This window comes from Bombina bombina, chromosome 6 (genome assembly GCF_027579735.1).
Source record: "Bombina bombina isolate aBomBom1 chromosome 6, aBomBom1.pri, whole genome shotgun sequence".
In the NCBI taxonomy this organism is placed as follows: Eukaryota; Metazoa; Chordata; class Amphibia; order Anura; family Bombinatoridae; genus Bombina; species Bombina bombina.
The window spans coordinates 677,042,972-677,066,907 of NC_069504.1; the positions used below are offsets into that span (position 1 = coordinate 677,042,972).

At 35.9% G+C, this 23,936-nt stretch overlaps 1 protein-coding gene across 1 annotated transcript in view; it reads right to left on the minus strand.

Moving 5' to 3' along the window:
* The window catches only part of UNC5D (unc-5 netrin receptor D), a 683,183-nt gene that overhangs the window by 612,645 nt on the left and 46,602 nt on the right, over positions 1 to 23,936 (minus strand). The window contains exons 3-4 of the mRNA XM_053719375.1: positions 4,218 to 4,361; positions 3,164 to 3,267 (exon numbers count right to left, since the gene is read on the minus strand). Of these exons, the coding sequence (XP_053575350.1) occupies positions 3,164 to 3,267; positions 4,218 to 4,361 (248 nt within the window). The remainder of the gene's footprint in view (positions 1 to 3,163; positions 3,268 to 4,217; positions 4,362 to 23,936) is intronic.

Here is a 23,936-nt window from a genome sequence, read left to right on the forward strand (position 1 = left end):
CAAATTTAAATGACTTTCCAAATGACTTATTTTATAAAATTTGCTTTTTTGTCTTGGTATCCTTTTTTAAAGAGTAAACCTAGATAGGCCAATCGAATCTTAGGAGAGTGCATGTGTCTTTAATAGTCTGTGGCAACAGGGTTTGCAAATATGTATAACATTGCTAAAAACATTGATAATAGAAGCAACTACTGAACTAGCCTTTCAGGCTCATCATGCAAGTGATTCTGAAATGCTGGGGCCCCAAAACTGCTTTTGCGGCTTCATAAATGGGGCCTAAAGTGATTGAGTCGCAAGAAAACACTTAAGCTACCTTAGTATGCTATAATAGAAAGGAGCTACATTTAAATAAAAAATATCAAGAGAATGGAGTAAACTTGGTAGTAAAAGTTGATTGTTTTATTATTGTATGCTCTATCTGAGCATGGAGCTATAGTGAGGCCAATGTACGACATTCCCACATACACTAACAGTATATTGCATCTGGCCCACTGATAGATGAAGTGCCTGTAATTTTCAGAGTGAGGTAATAAATTAAAGGGACATTGAACACAAATTGTAAACTACATTATTATGAATCTTCATATATAAGAGTATTTTTGCAATAAAAAAGCATCTTTATGTTGTTAAATGAGTATATTATTTTATATTTATTCTTTTAACTGATTTTCCTGTCCCTCAGAACAAAAGAACCCCTGCTAACCAATTACAAACTAATATTCAAATACAGCACACGTGCAGACTGGTGTAGCCTGCCCTCTGGCATTTCCTTAAGAAGGTTTAGCACTGATTCAACTTAGTTACTATTGCAAAGAATGATTTTCCTTTCATGATTGATGATGTAAAACTGATAATCCACCTTTTAAAAGCATGTGACTTTACAGAAACTAATTGCCTAAAAGTATTAACTTAAGGCTCCCTGGAAGAAAGTGAAACAAGGACAATGTTTAGATGTATTTTACAGCAAAAAGCTGCAAAATAAATAATGAATGTATATTGCAATAATATTTTACTCGCAATACCGAAACATGTTATGCATTGTTGAAATGTCAAGTTTAATGGTCCTTTAAATGAGATTTATGTTATCATTAATAATGTATTCAATAGTTAGTGACAACAATAATTAATAGGCATGTGCATTTGGATTCAGATGAATCAGAAGAATCACTAACTGCTATTTTCTTTGCATTTGTTTCAAAACAAAACAGGAGCATCCCCTTTAATGAATAAAGAAATGAACAAATATTGGTGCAGCAACAATTATTTCCTTTGTTTATGCCATTAAAACTATTTCTCTAAAAGCAGGAAATGCTTTAAAAGTTCAGATTTAAACTATGAATCTAGCAAAGGTTTCAGAGGTTTAAATTTACATTATTCAATACATTTATCCAGAAATTTCCTTATGTAGCTCCTGGCTTGTAGCAGTAGCACTAGCTACTACTTTCCCTTTATTTAACCTTAAGCTTTCCTCTGCTCTGCTGGCCTGAATACATTCTCCATAAGAAATAAGGGGTTAAAAAATGTCAGTCAACAAACACATAATATTGTCAATCCAGCCAAACTAAATAAGCCCAGTAAATAATCTTGAACAAAACTAATTATTCAGTCTTTGCACATGCCTAACATAACTGCTTATGTCTCAGTAACCAGGTTACTAATGTTTATCCAACTCATTATTTCACAAACTAACAGCATTTAAAAAATGTAACTTTTAAATTACTGTTTCCAAAAACTACAAATGTTTGAACCTCCACCAAAACATCTAATGTTATTCTATAAATCATATCCTCAACACTTTTGTATATCTTTCATTGTAGGCCTGGGAAAATGCTGATTTCTGCATTGGTCTAAATGCATTATTGTAAAGCAAAATATCTGCTGAAGGTCTTCTTTCTTTTATGCTTATTCTATCATTTTATCACAGTGTAACAATGTAAACTGCCGTTCGGATCTATTTATAAAACTGAGAGTGTTCCTTTTCAAGTGATTTTCACATCTAAACGCAGAAACACATTTTTCAAATTTATGATACACCATTGTCCACACCACTGTGTATTATTGAGTTATTGTTAGTCTCTATGTGTTCATATCTCTACACTTGTATCACTGGACAATAGGGATGTGCATTCGGATGTTTCGTTATAAAATGAATGCTGAATATGGCACTATAAAATGAAGAAATCCAGATCTGCAAATAGACAAATGCGCTGGAAACAGACATATTCGGCATTCGTTTTATAACAAACATCCCAAATGCACATCCCTATTGGAAAATGTGCTTCATTATCACTATAAAGGCTTCTACTTTTTGTTAAAAAAATGCCACATTATACTACATCAATAAGAGAAATCTGATACACAGTATGACACTAATAAAACATTTTAACCAAATAGTAGTAAAATGTAGTTAATAAACCTATTTTACTGAGACCCCCTCCCCCCCCCCCCCCCACACACACACACATATTTTATATCATTCAAATGAATGAGATAAAAATTATTTTACAATCATATCACGCAAGACATTTAGGGGCCGATTTACTATGCAGCGTATGCTGCAGTTTCCGTGTGAGACTTCAGGCTCGCTGTAAACAATAGTTAAGAAGCAGCGGTCCTAAGACTGCTGTTTCTTAACTTGTCCGCCACCTCTGAGGTGGCGGACAGCAATCATCCCGATCGAATATGATAGGGATGATTGACACCCCCTGCTAGCGGCCAATTGGCCGTGAATGTGCAGGGGGCAGCATTGCGCAAGCATTTCACTAGAAATACTTTTGCAATGATAAATGCCGACAGCGTATGCTGTTGGCATTTATCGATGTGGGGTGGACATGATCCGCTACAGCAGATTGTGTCCGCCTACATATTCATAAATCGGCCCCTTAGCCTTTTTTTGTTCTGTTTTAATATATTTTTAAGTTTTTTAGTGTGTATGTGTTTGTATTTATGTATTTGCACACATACACATATATATATATATATTTATAGATAGACAGACAGATAGATATTTGGGTTGTGAATTTACACTTTATTTTTGTTTGCTCAGACCCTCATATTGTATTGTAAATGTTTAGTCAATGAGAAATCCCATATCAGCATTCTGGGATGTTTTAAAAACCACCTGGCTCTGATACTTTGTTTTTACTTTGGAATAAAGCCTTACCTCTGCAGTGGGTACACCCTCTGGAGGCCGACAGTGAAGGACAATCATTCCCTCTATCGGTACTTCTTTTCCTTGGGGGTCTTGCTCAAAGTTTTTCCTCAAGTCTATGAAGAAATAAAATGGACATGTAATACGTTAGACATGGATGTGAGGTACAAGGGTACTCTATTGTTTTTGGCTTAGTATATGATCTATAACGGAAAGATTATTTGCTTGGTAATTTCATAGACACAGAGCAAGAGTTGAGCTATACTGTACAACTCATGTGTGATTAAAACAGTGGGGAGATCAGTGTAATAGACAGGGGACTAGCTTGCAGTAAAGTTTAATTGTAGCGGGAGCCAGGGCAGGTTAAGGGTAATTGTGGTTTGTGTGGCTAGATTCTGGTCAGTTTGAGAGGCTGATGTTAGGAATATTGGGCTATGACAATGGTATCTGGTAACTAAGGTCATCAGCAGCTCGGTTGGTTAGAACTACAAACTATGAAAGACCACTACATTTTGATGACTCACACATAGTTTTAGGTAGCTAAAATTATCCCATACACCACTTATGGTATATTACATCTGGCCCATTTATAGAAATAAAAATGCTGGTTTTGTTTAGAGCAAGACAGTAAATAGAGAGTGATTTAGGCTACTATTAATACTGTCTTAAATAGTTAGGGCCAGCATGAGGCCAGATTACAAGTGACGTGCTGATAATAGCCCCGGGGCAATAACCAATATTGCTGGACCGCACAATTATTAGTGCACCACTTGTAATCTGGCCCTTTATGTGTTTTTTTTCTGTCCTTTTTTTTCATTGTTAATAGCTAAAAATTAGTTTGTGTTCTTAAATATTTACAATGAATGCATTGCTAGTTTAACATTGTGTAACTTTTTTTTATTATTGATAACAATAATTTATAAAATGGAAATTCAAAATTAAAAGGTCCACCTATTTTCCTTAAGCAAAGAATGGAGTTTGACCATGAAGAAAGACAATTATTTATGAATAAATCTTTCTAATGTAAAATAAACATAGAGGTCATGAAATTTGTCTTGATGCTTACAAGCTATCCGTACAGAGGCCCTTCTGCTTTTGGAAGTTCCTAGATCACCCCATGCCACACACTGACACCAGTAGTCTTCAGGTCCATGGAAATCCTCCACCTGCTGTCTGGTTACATTGATAAAGACCTCTCGAACCTTCTGCCCTAAAAAGGTACAGCAATAATAGAAATAAGTGAGGCACAGAAAATTAAAAAGACATATAAAGGGATTTATATATAGGAAAAAATGTATACACTGTATTCATGGTTCATAGGACAAAAAGTTAGATAAAGACAGACAGACAGAAATACAGAAAGACAGGTTGCTAGATAGATAGATAGATAGATAGATAGATAGATTGATAGATTGATTGATTGATGATAGATGGATGATAGATTATCCACTACTTAAAAGGGACACATTTAAAACCTTACGTTTATTTTTAACAGTCTATGACTCAGCGCCGCTAGGGGGAGCTAATCACATCAGATTCTTTCTGACAGTACCATGTCTGTTTTCAATAAATATGATTTTTATTACATTTCACACAATTTGAGCAGCGTCCTAATGTGTTTTTGTTATATATTGTGACTACTCCAGTAACGAAAAATGCTCAAAATTACATGGGGTTAAAAGATAAAATACTTGGGGCTAGATTACTAGTGGCCAGCTTTTTATTGCTTTTTACGAGCGTCGTGTTGCGCGTGTATTACAAGTTGAAAGAAAAAAGATTTCTCTTGCGCTCTAACTGATGCATGCAAAAAGCCAGTTACAATATCATGACCATGATAACATATTGCCACATAGACTTCAATGGAGCACAAAAAGTGTAAAAATAACTAAGACCCTATTCACGCAAAAACCAGATCACAATATCTCAATTGCGCTAAACTTACATGAAAATATTAATATTTCACATTCCAATGTTCTTCACATAGCAGAATATGTTCTATATTGTTATGTTCAGAACATTGGAATATGAAATATTTACAGTAAATACATAGTATAACACTTTCATAAATATGCTTTAACATGTTTTATCTACTTGATTGAAAAGGACTCTACTGCAATTATATATATGTCCATATATACATACATTTGTATTTATTTTTGTTTATATGTGCATATATGTCTGTAAATACACATATACACATACAATACTGTGCGAAAGTCTTAGGTCACCATTAAATTTGTTGTTTTAGCAATGGTATAATGACCATATATAATTATTTCTCAGTCTCTTTATTAGAATACAACCAGAAAATACAGGATATTTGTATGCATCATTAAAAAAACAGAATAAATCAGAAAAAACAGCTTCTATAGGTTAAAGTGGCAAGTATTTAGTGTGACCTCCCCTTACACTTGAGCAATAGCAGGAACCTCGCGTAACCCTAAATGGAATGGAACCCTAATTAATGTCATTGCTAACACCTGTATTTGTCCTACTATTTCATGGCAAAACGACTGCTGTGAAAAAGGTCTATTCCACCAGGTTTGTGCAAGACATGATTGAGCATTACATACACATGTAGTATGAGTTTAATTAGTTAGAAGCTAGCTAATAAGACCAATTTTCAATCACATCATTCCATTTAAAATGCCAAAGATCACAATAAAATCAAACCTTTGCATTAGCAAGGCCACTATCAAAGGGAAATCAGCAAATGAACTGGATACTTAATATGTGATTTTCAAGCTGTTATAAAGAAATTTGAAGAATCATGAGAGGTCAAGGACAAAAAAAGGACTGGAAGGCCAAGAAAACTTTCAAAATCTGATAAGAAGTTTCTCATAGTTTCTTCTTTGAGAGACCGGAAGAAGTCCAGCAAGGACCTGGCTCAGCATCTGGCAGCTTCATTGGGATGCCAAGTTGACCTTTCTACAGTCCAAAGAAGATTGATCAGGAATGGTCTTTGTGGAAGGGTAGCAGCCAAGAAACCACTTTTTCTGAAGGGGAATAGGGTGAAAAGGCTAATATATGCTAAAGCTCACAAAGATTGGAATGAAGATCAGGGGAAAAGAGTATTTCTGGGTCCAATCATGGACAATATGTGAGAAGAAAAGTTGGGAGAGATGGAAGAATGAGTGCTTCCAGCCTTCAGTGAAACATGGTGGAAGGTCTGTCCTGGTTTGGGGCTGCATTTCTGTCATATGCATCCTTATTCCAGCCTTCAATCTTTTTGTCATATGCATCCTAATTTAATATTACGTTAAATCTTTTAGTTGCCAGATGTGCTGGTTTACCTGCATTGAGGCTCTGAGATCATCAGCCTATTTAACCAATCCAAACTCCTTTTACTTTACTTGGATATAATCAAGCTGTAGTTTGTTTAAGCTAGGTTCTCTCTTTGTGTTTCAACTGTGCATTGTGTTTCCTTGTGGGCTAACTAGGGATGGGCAAATGTTTCACAACATTCAAAAAATGAAACACATTTTAACACATTAGTTTGTTTGAATTGAATTTAGAATGTTTACATAACATTCTAACATTTGATTTTCGAATGTTCGGTTTTCGAATTTTACAATTACATTCGAAAAAATTTGTTTGAATGATAGAATGTTTTGCTTTGTATTATATTAAATGTAATATTCTAAGTATGCAATATTCAATTTTTTTTTTAATTTATATATATATATATATATATATATATATATATATATATATATAAAATAGTATTTCTAATGCTTTATTTAAATATAATATTCAAATTATGCAATATTCAATCGAAATAGAAACATTTGAATTGATATATTTTTTATCTATTATGTATCAATTTACTAAATTGCCTACCACATGAACTATTGAACTTCTGAATAGTATTTGTTAAATTCAAAATTTCGAATGTGGACATTCAATCTAATTATAAACATTTGAATTCGAAAGTGACATTCAAAAACTGTAAATAGCATTCAATTATAGAATTTTTAAGAATATTCGTTCGTATCAACATTTGGATTTGTAATTTGAATTTCGGTAATAACATTCGTTCTAACATTCAAATTCAGAAATTTACACATTTGCCCATCCCTAGCGCTAACCTTTTACTTAAAAAAAAAAATTAGCACACCACTTGTAACCTGCTCTTCTGTATTTCAAATGAGCAGTAGATTTATTTTCTAGCAAATTTGAAAGTTTACTTTGATTTCCCTGTCCCCTTTATATACATATACATTGTGAACTCTTGCACATGCTCAGAAAGAGCTGGCATCTCAGTGTGCAAATAAAAAGGCTGTGCTCAATTTAACAATGGATGTAAATAGGAAAGTTGTTTATTTGCACACTGTATCTAAATCATGAGAGCTTCAGTTTTATAACAAGGTTGATACATCACCCACGTTTCTTTATAAGAGAAATGGATCTGTTAAAAAAAATGTTGTACAAAATATAATGGAGAGAGGTTTGGTTCAATGGCCAGACTAATTTTAAAATAAAGCCAAGTAGTTTTAGCTGTTTGTATATTGTATTATTATCTGCCAGTTCTTTTTTATTTATACCCAAACTCTTTACTTTTGAATTAATAATGGTAAGCATCTGTATTCTCGGTTACATTAATTTACAATTATTCATAAAATGCAATTATCACGTCTCTCTGATTGGTTACTCCCACTCCAACAGTTTACAATTTGAACTACTCGTTAATGAACTATTTAGTATGTTAATGATAGACAAATCTGTTTATAATATGTCATAATCCTTTAATGTCAATTAATTGTTATTAGTATTTAATATAGTCATTAGCATGTATGTGTGTGCATGTGTATGTGATCAGAAGTACTCAAGATAACGAAGGAGGTAAACAACATTACCATAAGAAGCACAATTTTGTGTTTACAAAAGAAACTCAGCTCAATATTAAATCATTTGTTAAATGGCTACTAAAGTCAAAATTAAAGAATGCACATTCTTTTTATATGCACACTTTCTAAGGTTCCAGCTCCTACTGATCATGTGCAAATTACACAATATATACGTATATGCATTTTGTGATTGGCTGATAGCTGTCACATGGAATATGGGGAGAGAATATAAGATTAATATTGACATTTTTCAGAAAATGTTCTACTGCTCTGTTGAAATTCAAAGTGAATGCTATTGCTATTCTATTGTATTTTGTGCTTGCACAAATTCTGAAGTACCCATTTTGCATTTAGCACTATGAAAATTAGTTAATAACTGTTATCGCTTACTATTGGGCATTCAAAAACAGGGAAGATGTTTATCAAAGTACCAAAAACTCCACTACCTTTATGCTCTTGCAATTTTAAAATAATCAAGCATCAGACACATAATTCTCACCTTCTCCTATTATCAAATATATGATATAATTTTCTCTCAAGACAAAGATATAAGAACACACCACATTCACAGTTTTCTAATGCACAAGCACATACCCAAAAAAATAAATATTGCACACTATTCTTTCAATGGGAAGCAGCAGTAGCATGGTCATTGCATTTGGATGTCAGTTAAAGGGCTATTAAAGTCAAAATATTTTTTTTATGATTCAGAGGAAGAACTATCCATTATCAAAATGTGCACATTCTTTTGCACAGGACATATGTATATACATGTTATGATTGGCTGATAGCTGTCACATGATACATGTGGAGGGAAAATTGGATTGACTTTGAAACTTGTCAGAAAATATTCAACAGCGCCTTTCAAATTCAAAGTAATTGCTGTTGCATTGTATTTTTATTGTGAATGTGTTAATTATTCAACTCTACTTTATTTAGGGGTCTTTTAAGATGACTTTTGGTACTGAAGTGTCTGAAAAACATTTTCAGAAAAACTAACCCAGCAGCAACTGGCTCCAGAAATTACCTGATGAATTTAGTGATGGTTCGAGGGACTGCATAAACTTTGACCACAAACTTTAACATTAAGGTTGCAGGGGGTACTGATGATGGCAATCAACTGCTACTATCAATTACTGTCTTTTTATTTGTTTTATCTCCTCCTTCCTACTTTATCTTTCTCCTTTACTAGACATGTAAAAAAATACACTACCTTACAAATTCACTGCAGCTTACTACTTTGAGGCATGGGACTCTCATAAAGTAGGGCACCTTTATAATTGCCACAGGTGAATGATATTGGTTGCTAATTTGAAACTTGAGGATTATTTTACAATTGACTGGTCGTAGAGTTGCTGGTTTCTGGACATCTTGATACTGACACATTTGAATACAGTATTGGCATTGTGATCAAATGTCAAATTCAATCTCAGGGTCCTGTAGCTCCTATCAGCCGTATATCCAAAGCAGGTATCAAATCAGACCCCAATGCTTGTAGTCCCTGGTAGTTATATGTTGCTATAAGTCTCCAACATCTGACCCATGGTCCTGAAGCCAGTCAGCTATATGTAAACATGACTGTATCCCCATATCAGAACTTAGATCAAACTAGTGGCCTTTAAGTCCCTGTCAGATATAATGTCCACTTTAATCCTCATATCAGATAATAATTTCCATATCCATTTTTTACAAACATTTTATTGGATGACTGTTTTCAATATCAGACTGTCTGGTAAAATACTGCACACCCGGCAATCCTACCTATACCACTAATGATCCAGATTCAGCAGAGTGAATTCAGTAATTTTTAGTTCACATCTTAAGCTTTTAGTAGCCATACATGATTGTAAATGTAAATAAGATGTGTGGAGCAAATACTGATTAATGCTATGTTAGCCCTTTACAGCTATTTTGTAGCTAGAGATCTTTCTAAATTAAAGATGCATTAGGAAATAAATTGTAAAATCTGTCATTGTAATTTGTTTGATTGATTAGTGATAACTATATATTAATAAATGCAATAATAATATAAATTACATTACTATTCTTTGTTCCATTACCCTTATAAGTGCTGTTATACAAAGATTTGCACAGATTTGAAATGTGATAAAGAAGGGCCTGATGATACAGATATATAGATAATATTACTGAGAGAAAAATAAAAGATGCTATTTAAAGAGATCAACATGTTATTGAGAGTGAGAGACAGTTGTGATACAGAGGAGTAAACAGACATGGATATAACAATTTCTGCCATTCATTATAGTATTGACCCTGAATATAGAGTTAATGCTGGGGCCATGCCCATACTAGGGCTAAGAGGTTCATATATACTCCCCTAAAGGGTAGCTCTAAAGCAGGGGTTTTGAAACCTGGCCTAAGGCCTCCCTAGAAAGTTAGTTTTTCCGGATATGTGAACTTGTTCATAAGTAGTAAACAAACGGCGAGATTATGAGTTTTGCGTTAGGAGCTATGCGGTGCTAACGAGCAGTTTTTGCTCACCGCTCACTTCCCTACAGCGCTGGTATTACAGGTTTTTACAAACCTGGCGTTAACAGGCAAGAAGTGAGCGTAGAGCAAAACTGAGCTCCATACCACACTTTAATACCAGCACTGCTTAAGTCAGCGGTGAGCTGGTCATACGTGCTTGTGCACGATTTCCCCATAGACATCAATGGGGAGAGCCGGCTGAGAAAAAGTCTAACACCTGCAAAAAAGCAGCGTAAAACTCAGTAACGCATCCCCATTGATTCCAATGGGGAAACACATTTTATGTTTACACCTAACACCCTAACATGAACCCCGAGTCTAAACACCCCTAATCTTACACTTATTAACCCCTAATCTGCCGCCCCATACATCGTCAACACCTACATTATTCTTATTAACCCCTAATCTGCCGCTCCAGACACCACCGCCACCTACATTATACTTATTAACCCCTAATCTGCTGACCCCAACATCGCTACCACCTACATTATATTTATTAACCCCTAATCTGCCGCCCCCATTGTCGCCGCAACCTACCTACACTTATTAACCCCTAATGTGCCGCCCCCAACGTCGCCGCCACTATATTAAATGTATTAACCCCTAAACCTAAGTCTAACCCTAACCCTAACACCCCCTAATTGAAATATAATTAAAATAAATCAAAATAAAATTTCTATCATTAACTACATTATTCCTATTTAAAACTAAATACTTACCTATAAAATAAACCCTAAGCTAGCTACAATATAACTAATAGTTACATTGTATCTAGCTTAGGGTTTATTTTTATTTTACAGGCAAGTTTGTATTTATTTTAACTAGGTAGAATAGTTATTAAATAGTTATTAACTATTTAATAACTACCTAGCTAAAATAAATACAAATTGACCTTTAAAATAAAGCCTAACCTAAGTTACAATAACACCTAACACTACACTACAATGAAATAAATTAACTAAATTAAATATGATTAAATAAATTAACTAAATTAAATACAATTAAATAAATTAAATGAGCTAAATCACAAAAAAACCCACTAAATTACAGAAAATAAAAAACAAATTACAGATCTTTAAACTAATTACACCTAATCTAATAGCCCTATCAAAATAAAAAAGCCCCCTCCCAAATAAAAAAAAACCCTAGCCTAAACTAAACTATCAATAGCCCTTAAAAGGGCCTTTTTGAGGGGCATTGCCCCAAAGTAATCAGCTCTTTTACCTGTAAAAAAAAAATACAAACAACCCCCCAACAGTAAAACCCACCACCCACACAACCAACCCCCCAAATAAAATACTAACTAAAAAAACCTAAGCTCCCCATTGCCCTGAAAAGGGCATTTGGATGGGCATTGCCCTTAAAAGGGCATTTAGCTCTTTTGCAGGCCCAAAGCCCTAACCTAAAAAATAAACCCACCCAAAACACCCTTAAAAAATCCTAACACTAACCCCCGAAGATTCACTTACCGGGAGAAGTCTTCATCCAAGCGGCAAGATGTCCTCAATGAAGCCGGCAGAAGTGGTCCTCCAGACGGGCAGAAGTGGTCTTCCAGACGGGCAGAAGTCTTCATCCAGACGGCATCTTCTATCTTCATCCTTCCGGCGCGGAGCGGGTCCATCTTCAAGATATCCGACATGGAGCATCCTCTTCAAACGACGGCTTCTTCATAATGAATATCTCTTTAAGTGACGTCATCCAAGATGGCGTCCCTTAGATTACGATTGGCTGAAAGAATTCTATCAGCCAATCGGAATTAGGGTAGAAAAAATCCTGTTGGCTGATGCAATCAGCCAATAAGATTGAGCTGGCATTCTATTGGCTTTTCCAATCAGCCAATAGAATACAAGCTCAATCCTATTGGCTGATTGGATCAGCCAATATGATTGAAGTTCAATCCTATTGGCTGATCCAATCAGCCAATAGGATTTTTTCACCTTAATTCCGATTGGCTGATAGAATTATATCAGCCAATCGGAATCTAAGGGACGCCATCTTGGATGATGTCACTTAAAGAGATATTCATTACGAAGAAGCCGTCGTTTGAAGAGGATGCTCCGCGTCGGATGTCTTGAAGATGGACCCTCTCCGTACCGGAAGGATGAAGATAGAAGATGCCGTCTGGATGAAGACTTCTGCCCGTCTGGAAGACCACTTCTGCCCGTCTGGAGGACCACATCTGCCGGCTTCATTGAGGACATCTTGCCGCTTGGATGAAGACTTCTCCCGGTAAGTGAATCTTCGGGGGTTAGTGTTAGGATTTTTTTAAGGGTGTATTGGGTGGGTTTATTTTTTAGGTTAGGGCTTTGAGAAAAAGAGCTAAATGCCCTTTTAAGGGCAATGCCCATCCAAATGCCCTTTTCAGGGCAATGGAGAGCTTAGTTTTTTTAGTTAGTATTTTATTTGGGGGGTTGGTTGTGTGGGTGGTGGGTTTTACTGTTGGGGGGGTTGTTTGTATTTTTTTTTTTACAGGTAAAAGAGCTGATTACTTTGGGGCAATGCACCGCAAAAGGACCTTTTAAGAGCTATTGATAGTTTAGTTTAGGCTAGGGTTTTTTTTTTATTTTTGGGGGGCTTTTTATTTTGATAGGGCTATTAGATTAGGTGTAATTAGTTTAAAGATCTGTAATTTGTTTTTTATTTTCTGTAATTTAATGTTTTTTTGTGATTTAGCTAATTTAATTTATTTAATTGTATTTAATTTAGTTAATTTATTTAATTGTATTTAATTTAGTTAATTTATTTATTTATTTTTTATTTATTTTTTTCAAAAGAGCTTTATTAACAAAAATTCAAATGTTTACAAGCTTTCCAATTGATCCAAAGTAAATGTAAATACAAAGTTGTTCAAATGTAGCTTTGCGAAATGTAACAGAAAGATGCTAAAAAATAAGAATTATATAATATTAGTGCTGGTGCCCCCAGGCTTGCAAGATTATTATTCAGTCCAATGGCAGGTGGTGTGTGATTTCCAAGGGGTTAGAACACAGTTCAAAAAGCACTTAAGTGATGAAAGTCCAAAAGTCCATTAGTGCTTTGTCCCTAGTGCTCAATATCCATTTCCACCAAGTTATGCAAGCATGTGCTAGGGTCACCAGAGGGCAAGAGGTAAGAAGAGGTGAGGGGGGGAAGGGGGGGGGGAGGGAGCTGTCTTCATTGGGCCGGTTAGAGAGGTTTGTGCAGACCAGGTCAGCTTTGTGTTGTGTTTCCACTATTTGGTGTTGATTAAGGCTCACTTGCGTGTGTCCTGTGGTGGGCAGGCAGAGGTGAAGAGGGGAGGTGGGAAGGAGGCAGTGTAGAGGGGCGAGGTAGGGGTGGGGTGGGGAAGAGAGGGGGTTAGGGGGCTAGGGTGCAGTCTGTCCTGTCTTATTCTGTCCGTCATTTATGTGCTGCCCAGCTCTCCAGCATCATCTCGTGTGTGTCTACAGTCCCCTGTCGGAGGTGATGGTATCTCTCTAGGTGTAGCAGTGTGTCCACTTGTGCTCGCCATTCCTGAAAGGTCGGTGTGGTGCTGGATTTCCAGTGCTTTGGGATCAGTAGTTTGGCTCCATTGAGCATGACCAGTAATAGGGCCCTGTTTGCTTTGCAGGGTAGTTCGGGCAATGAAAGGTATAGCAAAGTGTTTGGGCTGTTCTGCAGGGGTTTCCCCAGGACAAGTTCTATATGATTTAGTTAATTTATTTAATTGTAGTGTAGTGTTAGGTGTTAGTGTAACTTAGGTTAGATTTTATTTTACAGGTCAATTTGTATTTATTTTAGCTAGGTAGTTATTAAATAGTTAATAACTATTTAATAACTATTCTACCTAGTTAAAATAAATACAAACTTGCCTGTAAAATAAAAATAAAAATAAACCCTAAGCTAGCTACAATGTAACTATTAGTTATATTGTAGCTAGTTAGGGTTTATTTTATAGGTAAGTATTTAGTTTTAAATAGGAATAATTTAGTTAATTATAGTAATTTTCTTTAGATTTATTTAAATTATATTTAAGTTAGGGGGTGTTAGGGTTAGGATTAGATTTAGATTTAGGGGTTAATACATTTAATATAGTGGCGGCGACGTTGGGGACGTCAGATTAGGGGTTAATAAGTATAATGTAGGTGGCGGCGATGTTAGGGGCGGTAGATTAGGGGTTAATAATATTTAACTAGTGTTCACAAGGCTGTTTAGGGGTTAATATGTTTATTCTAGTGGCAGCAATGTCCGGAGCGGCAGATTAGGGGTTAAAAATGTTATTATAGTGTTTGCGATGCGGGAGGGCCTTGGTTTAGAGGTTAATAGGTAGTTTATGGGTGTTAGTGTACCTTTTAGCACTTTAGTTATGAGTTTTATGCTACAGCGTTGTAGTGTAAAACTCATAACTACTGACTTTAGAATGCGTTAGGAATCTTGGAGGTAGAGGGTGTACCGCTCACTTTTTGGCCTCCCAGGACAGACTCGTAATACCAGCACTATGGAAGTCCCATAGAAAAAAGGGTTTATGAAGTTTACGTAAGTCGTTTTGCGGTAAGGCCAAAGAAGTGTGCTGTGCCCCTAAACCTGCAAGACTCGTAATAGCAGCGACAGTGAAAAAGCAGCGTTAGGACCTGTTAACGCTGCTTTTCAGCTTAACGCAAAACTCGTAATCTAGCCAATAGTTATTAACCTGCTCTCACCAAAGGTAATCCTGAAAATCTGGCCTGTTAGGAAGGCCTGAGGACAGGTTTTAAACCCCCTGATCTAAAGGGACTGATTAAGGACAAAGTAATAAATAGAAAAAACGTAATACTTTAAACACAAAAGACCTTTTGGTCCACGTCTGGTTTCCCCCATCTTTCTGTTTGTATGAGTAATATTTTAAGTGGAATGTTATTACTTGCTGTCAGCTGTTTTAAATCTTCTTTAGAGATTATCTGTGGAATACCTAAATTCACCACTACCACAAATAATTCTGGAAGTTAAAGGGACACTGAACCCAAATTTTTCTTTTGTGATTCAGATAGAGCATGCAATTTTAAACAACTTTCTAATTTACTCCTATTATCAAATTTTCTTCATTCTCTTGGTATTTTTATTTGAAAAGAAAGAATGTAAGTATAGATGCCAGCCCATTTTTGGTGAACAACCTGGGTTGTTCTTGCTGATTGGTGGATAAATTCACCCACCAATAAACAAGGGCTGTCCAGGGTACTGAACCAAAAAAAAAATAGCTTAGATTACTTCTTTTTAAATAAAGATAGAAAGAGAACAAAGAAAAATTGATAAATGGAGTAAATTATAAAGTTGCTTAAAGGGACAGTCAACACCAGAATTGTTGTTGTTTTAAAAGCTAGATAATCCCTTTATTACCCATTCCCCAGTTTTCCATAACCAACACAGTTATAATAATACACTTTTTACCTCTGTGATTAACTTGTATCTAATCATCTTCTGACAGCCCCCTGATCACATGACATTTTATTTATTATCTATTGACTTTCATTTTAGCCAATTAGTGCAGTGTCTGCCACAATCCACGGGCGTGCTCATAATGTTATCTATAGGGTTTACCTGAACTAGCTCTCCCCTGCTGTGAAAAGCAAATACAAAAGCATGTGATTAGAGGCGGCCTTCAAGGGCTTAGAAACTATCATATGAGCCTTCCTAGGTCTAGTTTTCAACTAAGAATACCAAAAGAACAAAGCAAAATTGGTGATAAAAGTAAATTGGAAAGTTGTTTAAAATTACATGCCCTATTTGAAACATGAAAGTTTTTTTGGACTTGACTGTCCCTTTAAAATTGCATGCTCTATCTGAATCACAAAATAAAAAATGTGGGTCCCTTTAATACATTTTATCATCAGTTTTGAAGAACACTGAAGGGTAAGAATATCAAACACAAGATCAGATGTGATATATACAATATGTAAACGGTATAATTTCAAAATAAACCATTACACACACTATAATAATATTTAACCAATGTAAATGTGTAAAGGTATGGCTGATTATTTGTTCCCCAATTTGTATTTGAATTGTATACGCTCTTGAGCTATTTTACAGTTTGCTCTTTATTCCAATAGCTTTAGTAGTATTTGCTCTCTTTATTATTTGTATTATTATTATTATTATTATTATCATTATTATTATTATTATTGATCTTTATTTCTAGAGCTTGATTATTTTTTGGGTGAAAAGAGCAGGAATCTTGCTTATACCAAAAGAATGTCAGCAAAACCTATATTTTTAAATGGATTGTGCTAGGGATAGCCCTGGTCCACTGAATCATGGCTGTTCCAATATCTGATGTGACTTCACAGAGTTAATTGATATCTAGCAGAGAACATTGTAAAAACAAGTTAACAAAAATGAAAGTGTCTTCTAATATGTCTGTTGTAATTGTTGACTTCAATTGTTATGTTATTAAACATGCATTAATTGCCAGTAACAGAATGTAAAAGCAACATTTCCCCCCCAACTCCTGTAAAACTTCAATTGTGTTCCTGGGTCACATTTCCTTCCAGCTCATCTACAGCCAATATATTTCATACTATCTCCCCAATTATGGGCTCTCTCTTCACTACTATCTGCTCTGTTTGGTCTATAAGGTGGTTGTTTTGTATCTTCTGGTCTTTGTTATCCATACGATTGTTTTAGTATATCAGATTCTCTAATTCTTCATGGAGCAGTTCACTAGATTAGAAGTGTCCAGACCTCTATAATGAATCTTCTGACAAGAAGAGTCAAGGTGGTCTACATTGTTAGGCAAATTACATCAATTTATTTCTTAAAAAGGGCCCTGTGTAGAATGAATTGTCCTGTAGATGGGCCTATTGCATAGGCAATAGATTTAAATTAACAACATCTCTATTGTTTAAAAAGATAGATTATACATTTATTACCATTCCCCAGTTTTGCATAACCAACACAGTTGTATTAATATACTTTTTACCTCTGTGATAACCTTGTATCTAAGACACTGCAGACTTCCCCTTATTTCAGTTATTTTGAGCATTTTAGCAAAAGAGGCCTGACTCATAGGTAACTCCACAGGAGTGAGCACACTTATCTATATGGCAAACATGAACTTGCGCTATCTAGATGTGCAACACTGTCAAAATGTAATGAGATAAGAGGTGGCCTTCCAGAGCTTAGAAATTAGCATATGAGCATACCTAGGTTTAGCTTTTAACAAAGAATACCAATAGTACAAAGCAAATTTGATGATAAAATTTAATTGGAAAGTTGTATAAATGTGCATGCCCTAGCTGAATCAAAGTTTAATTTTTACTTGACTGTTTTTAAGGGATCATGTTGTCTGTATGCTATGTGGCATCATGATCAAATATGCTTGAATACTCCAGTAGTAGGGTGATATACGAATACATATTCTGAAGAACATGATTTGGACACAACTAGACAATTTTAAAGAAATCAGTGTCATTGTAGATCTATAAATAAATATGCAGAGATCTGTTGCAACAAAACCCTTATCCTATGGCTTTACTTGTTGAAACACCATTACCTATTTTCTTTTTGACTGATTCACAATCATAAGCTGTGAATGTCTTGCACATTGCAGTTCTTCAGGTTTTACTGACTCTAAAGGCAGCCATTTTTATCTTGCCAGAAAGCATTTATTTCCTTTTTCTGTGATAAAAATAGAAGGTAATTTAGTCCTATTTTAGGAGGAATTTAAATACATTTTAGGAGTAGGAAAGTAGTATTTTTGTTGATTTGTAAATGTATGTACAAATAACAATTACCCGCCAATCAGCATTATGGGTCACAGACCCTAAGTGGGTCAGAATAAGTGTAGATAAATCAACTTACCATTCTAGCACAATTGTACCATAAACATTGTATCATGATAATATTATATCATGTACAATAAGAATTCAAACTCTCCAATCAAACAAAATACTCTGTTTCCTCTAGCAGGTTACAAATACTTCATCAAAATACAGTTTTGTTTCTGAAAAGAAAGGTAATCAATTTGTTAAAAAGTGAGTGATTACATTCTAACACTAATCTTATATTTCTATATTATGTTTTTATGTCCCTGAGATAACTGTAGTACTACAAACAGCAATTAAAAATGTTTTCAGTACTTTGGTTTCTTGTGGAGTTTTGTGGAAAATTAATTAAACTAAAATATGTCAGTAAGTTCCCAGTAGATAAGAGTAATGTCTGTGAAATACAAGAATGCATGTTCTCTCCTTCTGTTGAAAATAAGCAGCTATAGATGGTGTTCTGCACCTAACAGTATAACTATAAACCAAAGTGACATAGTAGAGATTCTAGTTCTTATTATGCATAATATTAACATAGGTCCTTGTTACTTAAATCATCCAAAAAGTCAGTTTAATAATATTTTCCTATTATACTATCCTTTCAAAGTGTGTCTCCTTAATTTATTTATTTTGTTCTGTAAAAGAAAAACATAACTATTTGCTAAATCCAAATAAAGCAGTAATAGCTGACAGAAAATAGGAAAATTATTTTTGTTAATTAGGAGGTAAATATAAGAGGGCTCGTGTGGCTGCTTGGGCCAAACCCCCAGGTGGGCCTGAAGTTGTGAGAAAAAAGGTAGAACAGGCCCTTGGTGGCTAATAAATGAGAAAAGTAAAGGTTTGAAACTGTGGGTATGTGGGAGGCCAGGTAGAGGGAGAACATTTGGAGATAAGAGGTGTGTTTTGTTGTATATCATGGCTATATCTAATAGGGAATGGTGCAGCACAAGGGTTTTAATGAGAACTCTTGGATTTTATTGCTAGACAAGAGTGGTAAGGGTATAGAAAGGTTAAAGGGGTAGATAGTTGAAGGAGGGTATTACTAGTGGTAGGAGATTAGGGTGCAGATGGGAAGAGGAAACATATGGTATAGTGCACAAAGGTGACCTGTGTTCTTTCTCCTTTAAATCTGTGCAATTATATGACTGATGGACCTGGCATTTTATGTGCAATGGCTGGTGGTGCAAAGTACAGGAGCTTGTCAGGGATACACTACTCCTGGTGATTTTCTATAGTCAAATTAGTGTAGAAGGTCTTAGAAAGGATATCTGTTTCAGCTGACAAAATAGAAGATTCTGCTTTTCTGATGCAGTTATGACATTGTCTTTCCCCTTGGGTAGATGGAAGTAGAGATGATATAGCTGAAAGGGGAAGATTTAGGAGGAGGTATAGTGTTAAAGGCTCTAGAGGGTAATAAAGGGAGTTGGTTAGTGTCTGTTCTGCTACTTCACAGGTCCAAGGGGATGGACCAAGGAAGGAGTGTGAGAAGCTACAGGATGACAAATCTGGACTGTTTGTACCCTGCAATGCATGTTGCTTCAGAAAGGCTGACATTTTTTCACAACTAGAGAGCCTTAGTCCATGTGTGCCATATTGATAACATTGTGCTCACGCCCGTGGAGATACCTAGGAATCAACACTGATTGCGTAAAATGCAAATCTGTCAAAAGAACTGAAATAAGGGGGCTGTCTGCAGAGGCTTAGATACAAGGCAAACACAGAGGTAAAAATTATATTAATATAATTGTGTTGGTTATATAAAACTGGGGAACGGGTAATAAAGTGATTATCTATCTTTTTAAACAATAACAATTCTGGTGTTATTGTCCCTTTAATGGATACTTTTGTGGCAGTTGCAGAGATTGTTATACTTTTAGAGGGGAAATGAAATAGAAAGGTCTAGCTATACCTTTGCGTTTTGCAAGAATTCGGAAATATAGAACGAAGAGTCTTTCATTTTCAGTTAGTATACCTTGTGTTTTGGCACCAGAGCTGGATACAGAGGGAGAGCAGTGCACATGGAATTATCCAAGATTAGTACATAGGGCCATTTATTTCAGTCAAATTTTGAAAACGTTATTTGTTTGTTAAGTGAAATTTGTTAACACCTAATTTCCCATGGCCTGAAGAACATCTTCATGGCAGCAGAGAAGCAGCTGGACAGCAGCTGAAATTTATATAAAGTTAAAGGGATATGAAACCCAAAATTTACATTTAGCCACCAATCAGCGCTACCCAGGTGCTGAACCAAAAATTGGCTGGCAGATTATACAAGTATTAGCTAACACATGTGATCAATCAGACAAATCCTTACTTCCTTATGAGTACTGGTTTTAATTACATAAACAAATCAACTTTTCCATTTCTTCTTGTTAATTGTTTAAGCAAGTAACCGTTCTGTTTCTGCTTTAGTCATTAAATGTAGTTCTTAATTATGAGATCTTCACATCCAAAAACAGAAAAAAGTTTTCATGCAGCAAAAAAAACGTCAAAAGTAAACTTTTAACACGCACGAGTTAGCGTGCGTATTACAAGCTGAAAGTAAAATGTTTGCGTATAAGTGAAACCCAACGTATGCTGTTGAACTTTGGATATTGCAACCCCTCTAACTTCTTCTTCCCATAGACTTCAATGGAGAGTGCAAATAAAAATACTAACACATATCACTTGCACACTAACTTGGCCACGTTTAAGACATGAATTATGAATATTTTACATTCCAATGTTCTTCACAGAGAAGAAAATGTTCTATTTATTTTAAAATATATAGTTCTATATATATCTGATGTTTTTATTGTTAATATGCTGTATATATATATATATATATATATATATATATATATATATATGTAAAATGTAGAGAAAATAACTCATTGTGTAGACCATTTACAGAAGACTTGCTTTTCCCACAGAAACTCTCCGATTACACTGTTTCCAATGCAGCAGAGGATTCTGGGTAAAGAGGTTCACAATGACTCACCTTTTTACTTTTTGCCTGCTTTTTAAGGCAGACTTCCCTTTACGCCATAGCATCGCCGCATTACACAGCTTTTACGCTTAACTAGGGTTAGTATAGTGATTCAGACCAATCCCAGGACAGCTGTTTCGTGGTTATTGCCACTCTTCAGCTGGCAGTAGGTTGAATCACTGCTTGGTAAAGTTCATTTCTGGGGGAAATACAACAACAATTAAAATTATGGGGAGGCGAAAAGTGAGTTTAAAATCCTCCACTAAATACAAAATGTAGAGAAAATAACTCATTGTGTAGACCATTTACAATCAGACTGAAAAACTTCAGGAAAGGTTTACACTGTGAAAAGCACAATTGGGCTAAAGGAAGCTACTTCCAGGTAGTAACCGGGTCATAGAACAAGCCAGTGAGTTGTTGTTTGTTCCTGACAGACTGCTTCTCTTTCTGGTTGTATATATATATATATATATATATATATATATATATATATATATATATATATATATATAGCTTGTGTTTGTGCTGTCGCTGAGTGCAATTTGGTGCAGACGTGATCTTGCACCCCTGCACTTTCAGCTGGTGAAATTTACACTCTATATAATATACCGGTTAGGACAGGTACATTGAGATATATCCCACAATAGGAATAGTCCCTGCATGTATAATTCCTGTCCCATGATCCGGTATTTCCAAACCTACTAACCAGTCTGAAATCCATTTAAAACAAGTGGAAAATCACTAGATACCGGAATATTCTATCGGTGTATCACGGACCGCATTTGACACCTTAACCCGGAACCTCATCTAAAGAGTAGTACTGACTACTGAACTCCTCTGAGGAAATACAACGGCTCAGTCTGCTTGTTAACCTGCTAACAGCATCCCCAGGAGCGGACACTGCAATAAGGTTATATTTAAAAAAAACACTTGTTATTGTGGTATCTATTACCGATAACACATCATCAGGATACACTACGGTACACGCTTCAACATATGGGATTGACATTGTAATATATATGAATAGAATACCCATTGTATGACTTGTGATAATCTATTTTTTGAGATAATAATCAAATACATTTTATCCAACACACTTAATAAGTATCAAGTTAAATGTTCGCGAACGGGCGAACCGGGCGAACCGCCATTGACTTCAATAGGCAGGCGAACTTTAAAACCCACAGGGACTCTTTCTGGCCACAATAGTGATGGAAAAGTTGTTTCAAGGGTACTAACACCTGGAATGTGGCATGCCGGAGGGGGATCCATGGCAAAACTCCCACGGAAAATTACATAGTTGATGCAGAGTCTGGTTTTAATCCATAAAGGGCATAAATCCCCTAACATTCCTAAATTGTTTGGAATAACGTGCTTTAAAACATCAGGTATGATGTTGTATCAATCAGGTAGTGTAAGGGTTACGCCCGCTTCACAGTGACAGACCAAACTCCCCGTTTAATGCACCGCAAACAACCGCAAACAGTCCATTTGCACAAACGCAAACTCCCCATTTGCACAAGGTTGGATACCAAGCTAGCAATGTCCCGTTCCTTGTCCTCACTAATGTCATTGAAGGTCTCTTCCTCCACCCAGCCACGTACAACACCAAGGGTCCCCGAAAGGTGAAAACAAGCCCCCTGGGATGCCTGCTGTGTTTGGTCTTCCACCTCCTCAAAACCACCTTCCTCCTCTGACTCCTCTTCTTCAGACTCCTCTCTCTGCGTTGCCTCTCTCTGCGTTATTATAAGGTGTGTTAAGTAGTACTATTCCTATCAGTTTAATCCCTGTTACGTCCCCTCAGGGACGTGTATATGGCATTGATTTTAAGAACCGGGAGATGGAAAAAGATGCTTGGTCTTTCCTCCTACTTCAAATTTGGGGCACTGCGCGTGCAATCGTGGCCGGACTTTTAGCCGACGGACATTTGGCAGATGGACATTTGGCCGACGGACATTTGGACGAAACACAAGTGGATGTCAGATAACAGTCCGGCCACGAGATAGATAGATAGATAGATAGATAGATAGATCAATAGATGCAATACATAGATTTGATAGATAAATAGATAGATTTGATAGATAGATAATTTCCCAGACAGAGAATTACAAGATGTGCGGTCTGGGACCCATGGTAAGGTTCCCAGCGGCACTTGCGGTGCCAGGGGACGTGTATATGTCATGTATTTTAGGAACCGGGAGATGGAAAAAGATGCTTGGTCGGTCCTCCTATTTCAAATTTGGGGCACTGCGCATGCAATCTACTGTGCCACCAGATATGAATGGTGTGTTAAGTAGTACTATTCTTATCAGTTTAATCCCTGTTACGTCCCCTATCAGGGGACGTGTATATGGCATGGATTTTAGGAACTGGGAGATGGAAAAAGATGCTTGGTCGGTCCGACCACGAGATAAATAGATTTGATAGATAGATACATAGATTAGATAGATAGATCAATAGATGCAATAGATATATTTGATAGATATGATAGATAACTTTGATAGATAAATAGATAGATAGATAATTTCCCAGACAGAGAATTACAAGACGTGCGGTCTGGGACCCATGGTAAGGTTACTTCCTTTTGCACAATCGAGTACAGGTTGGGGATTGCCTTTTGTGCAAAGAAATTTCGGCCGGGTACCTTACACTGCGGTGTCACCTATCAGGGGATGTGTATATGGCATGGATTTTAGGAACCGGGAGATGGAAAAAGATGCTTGGTC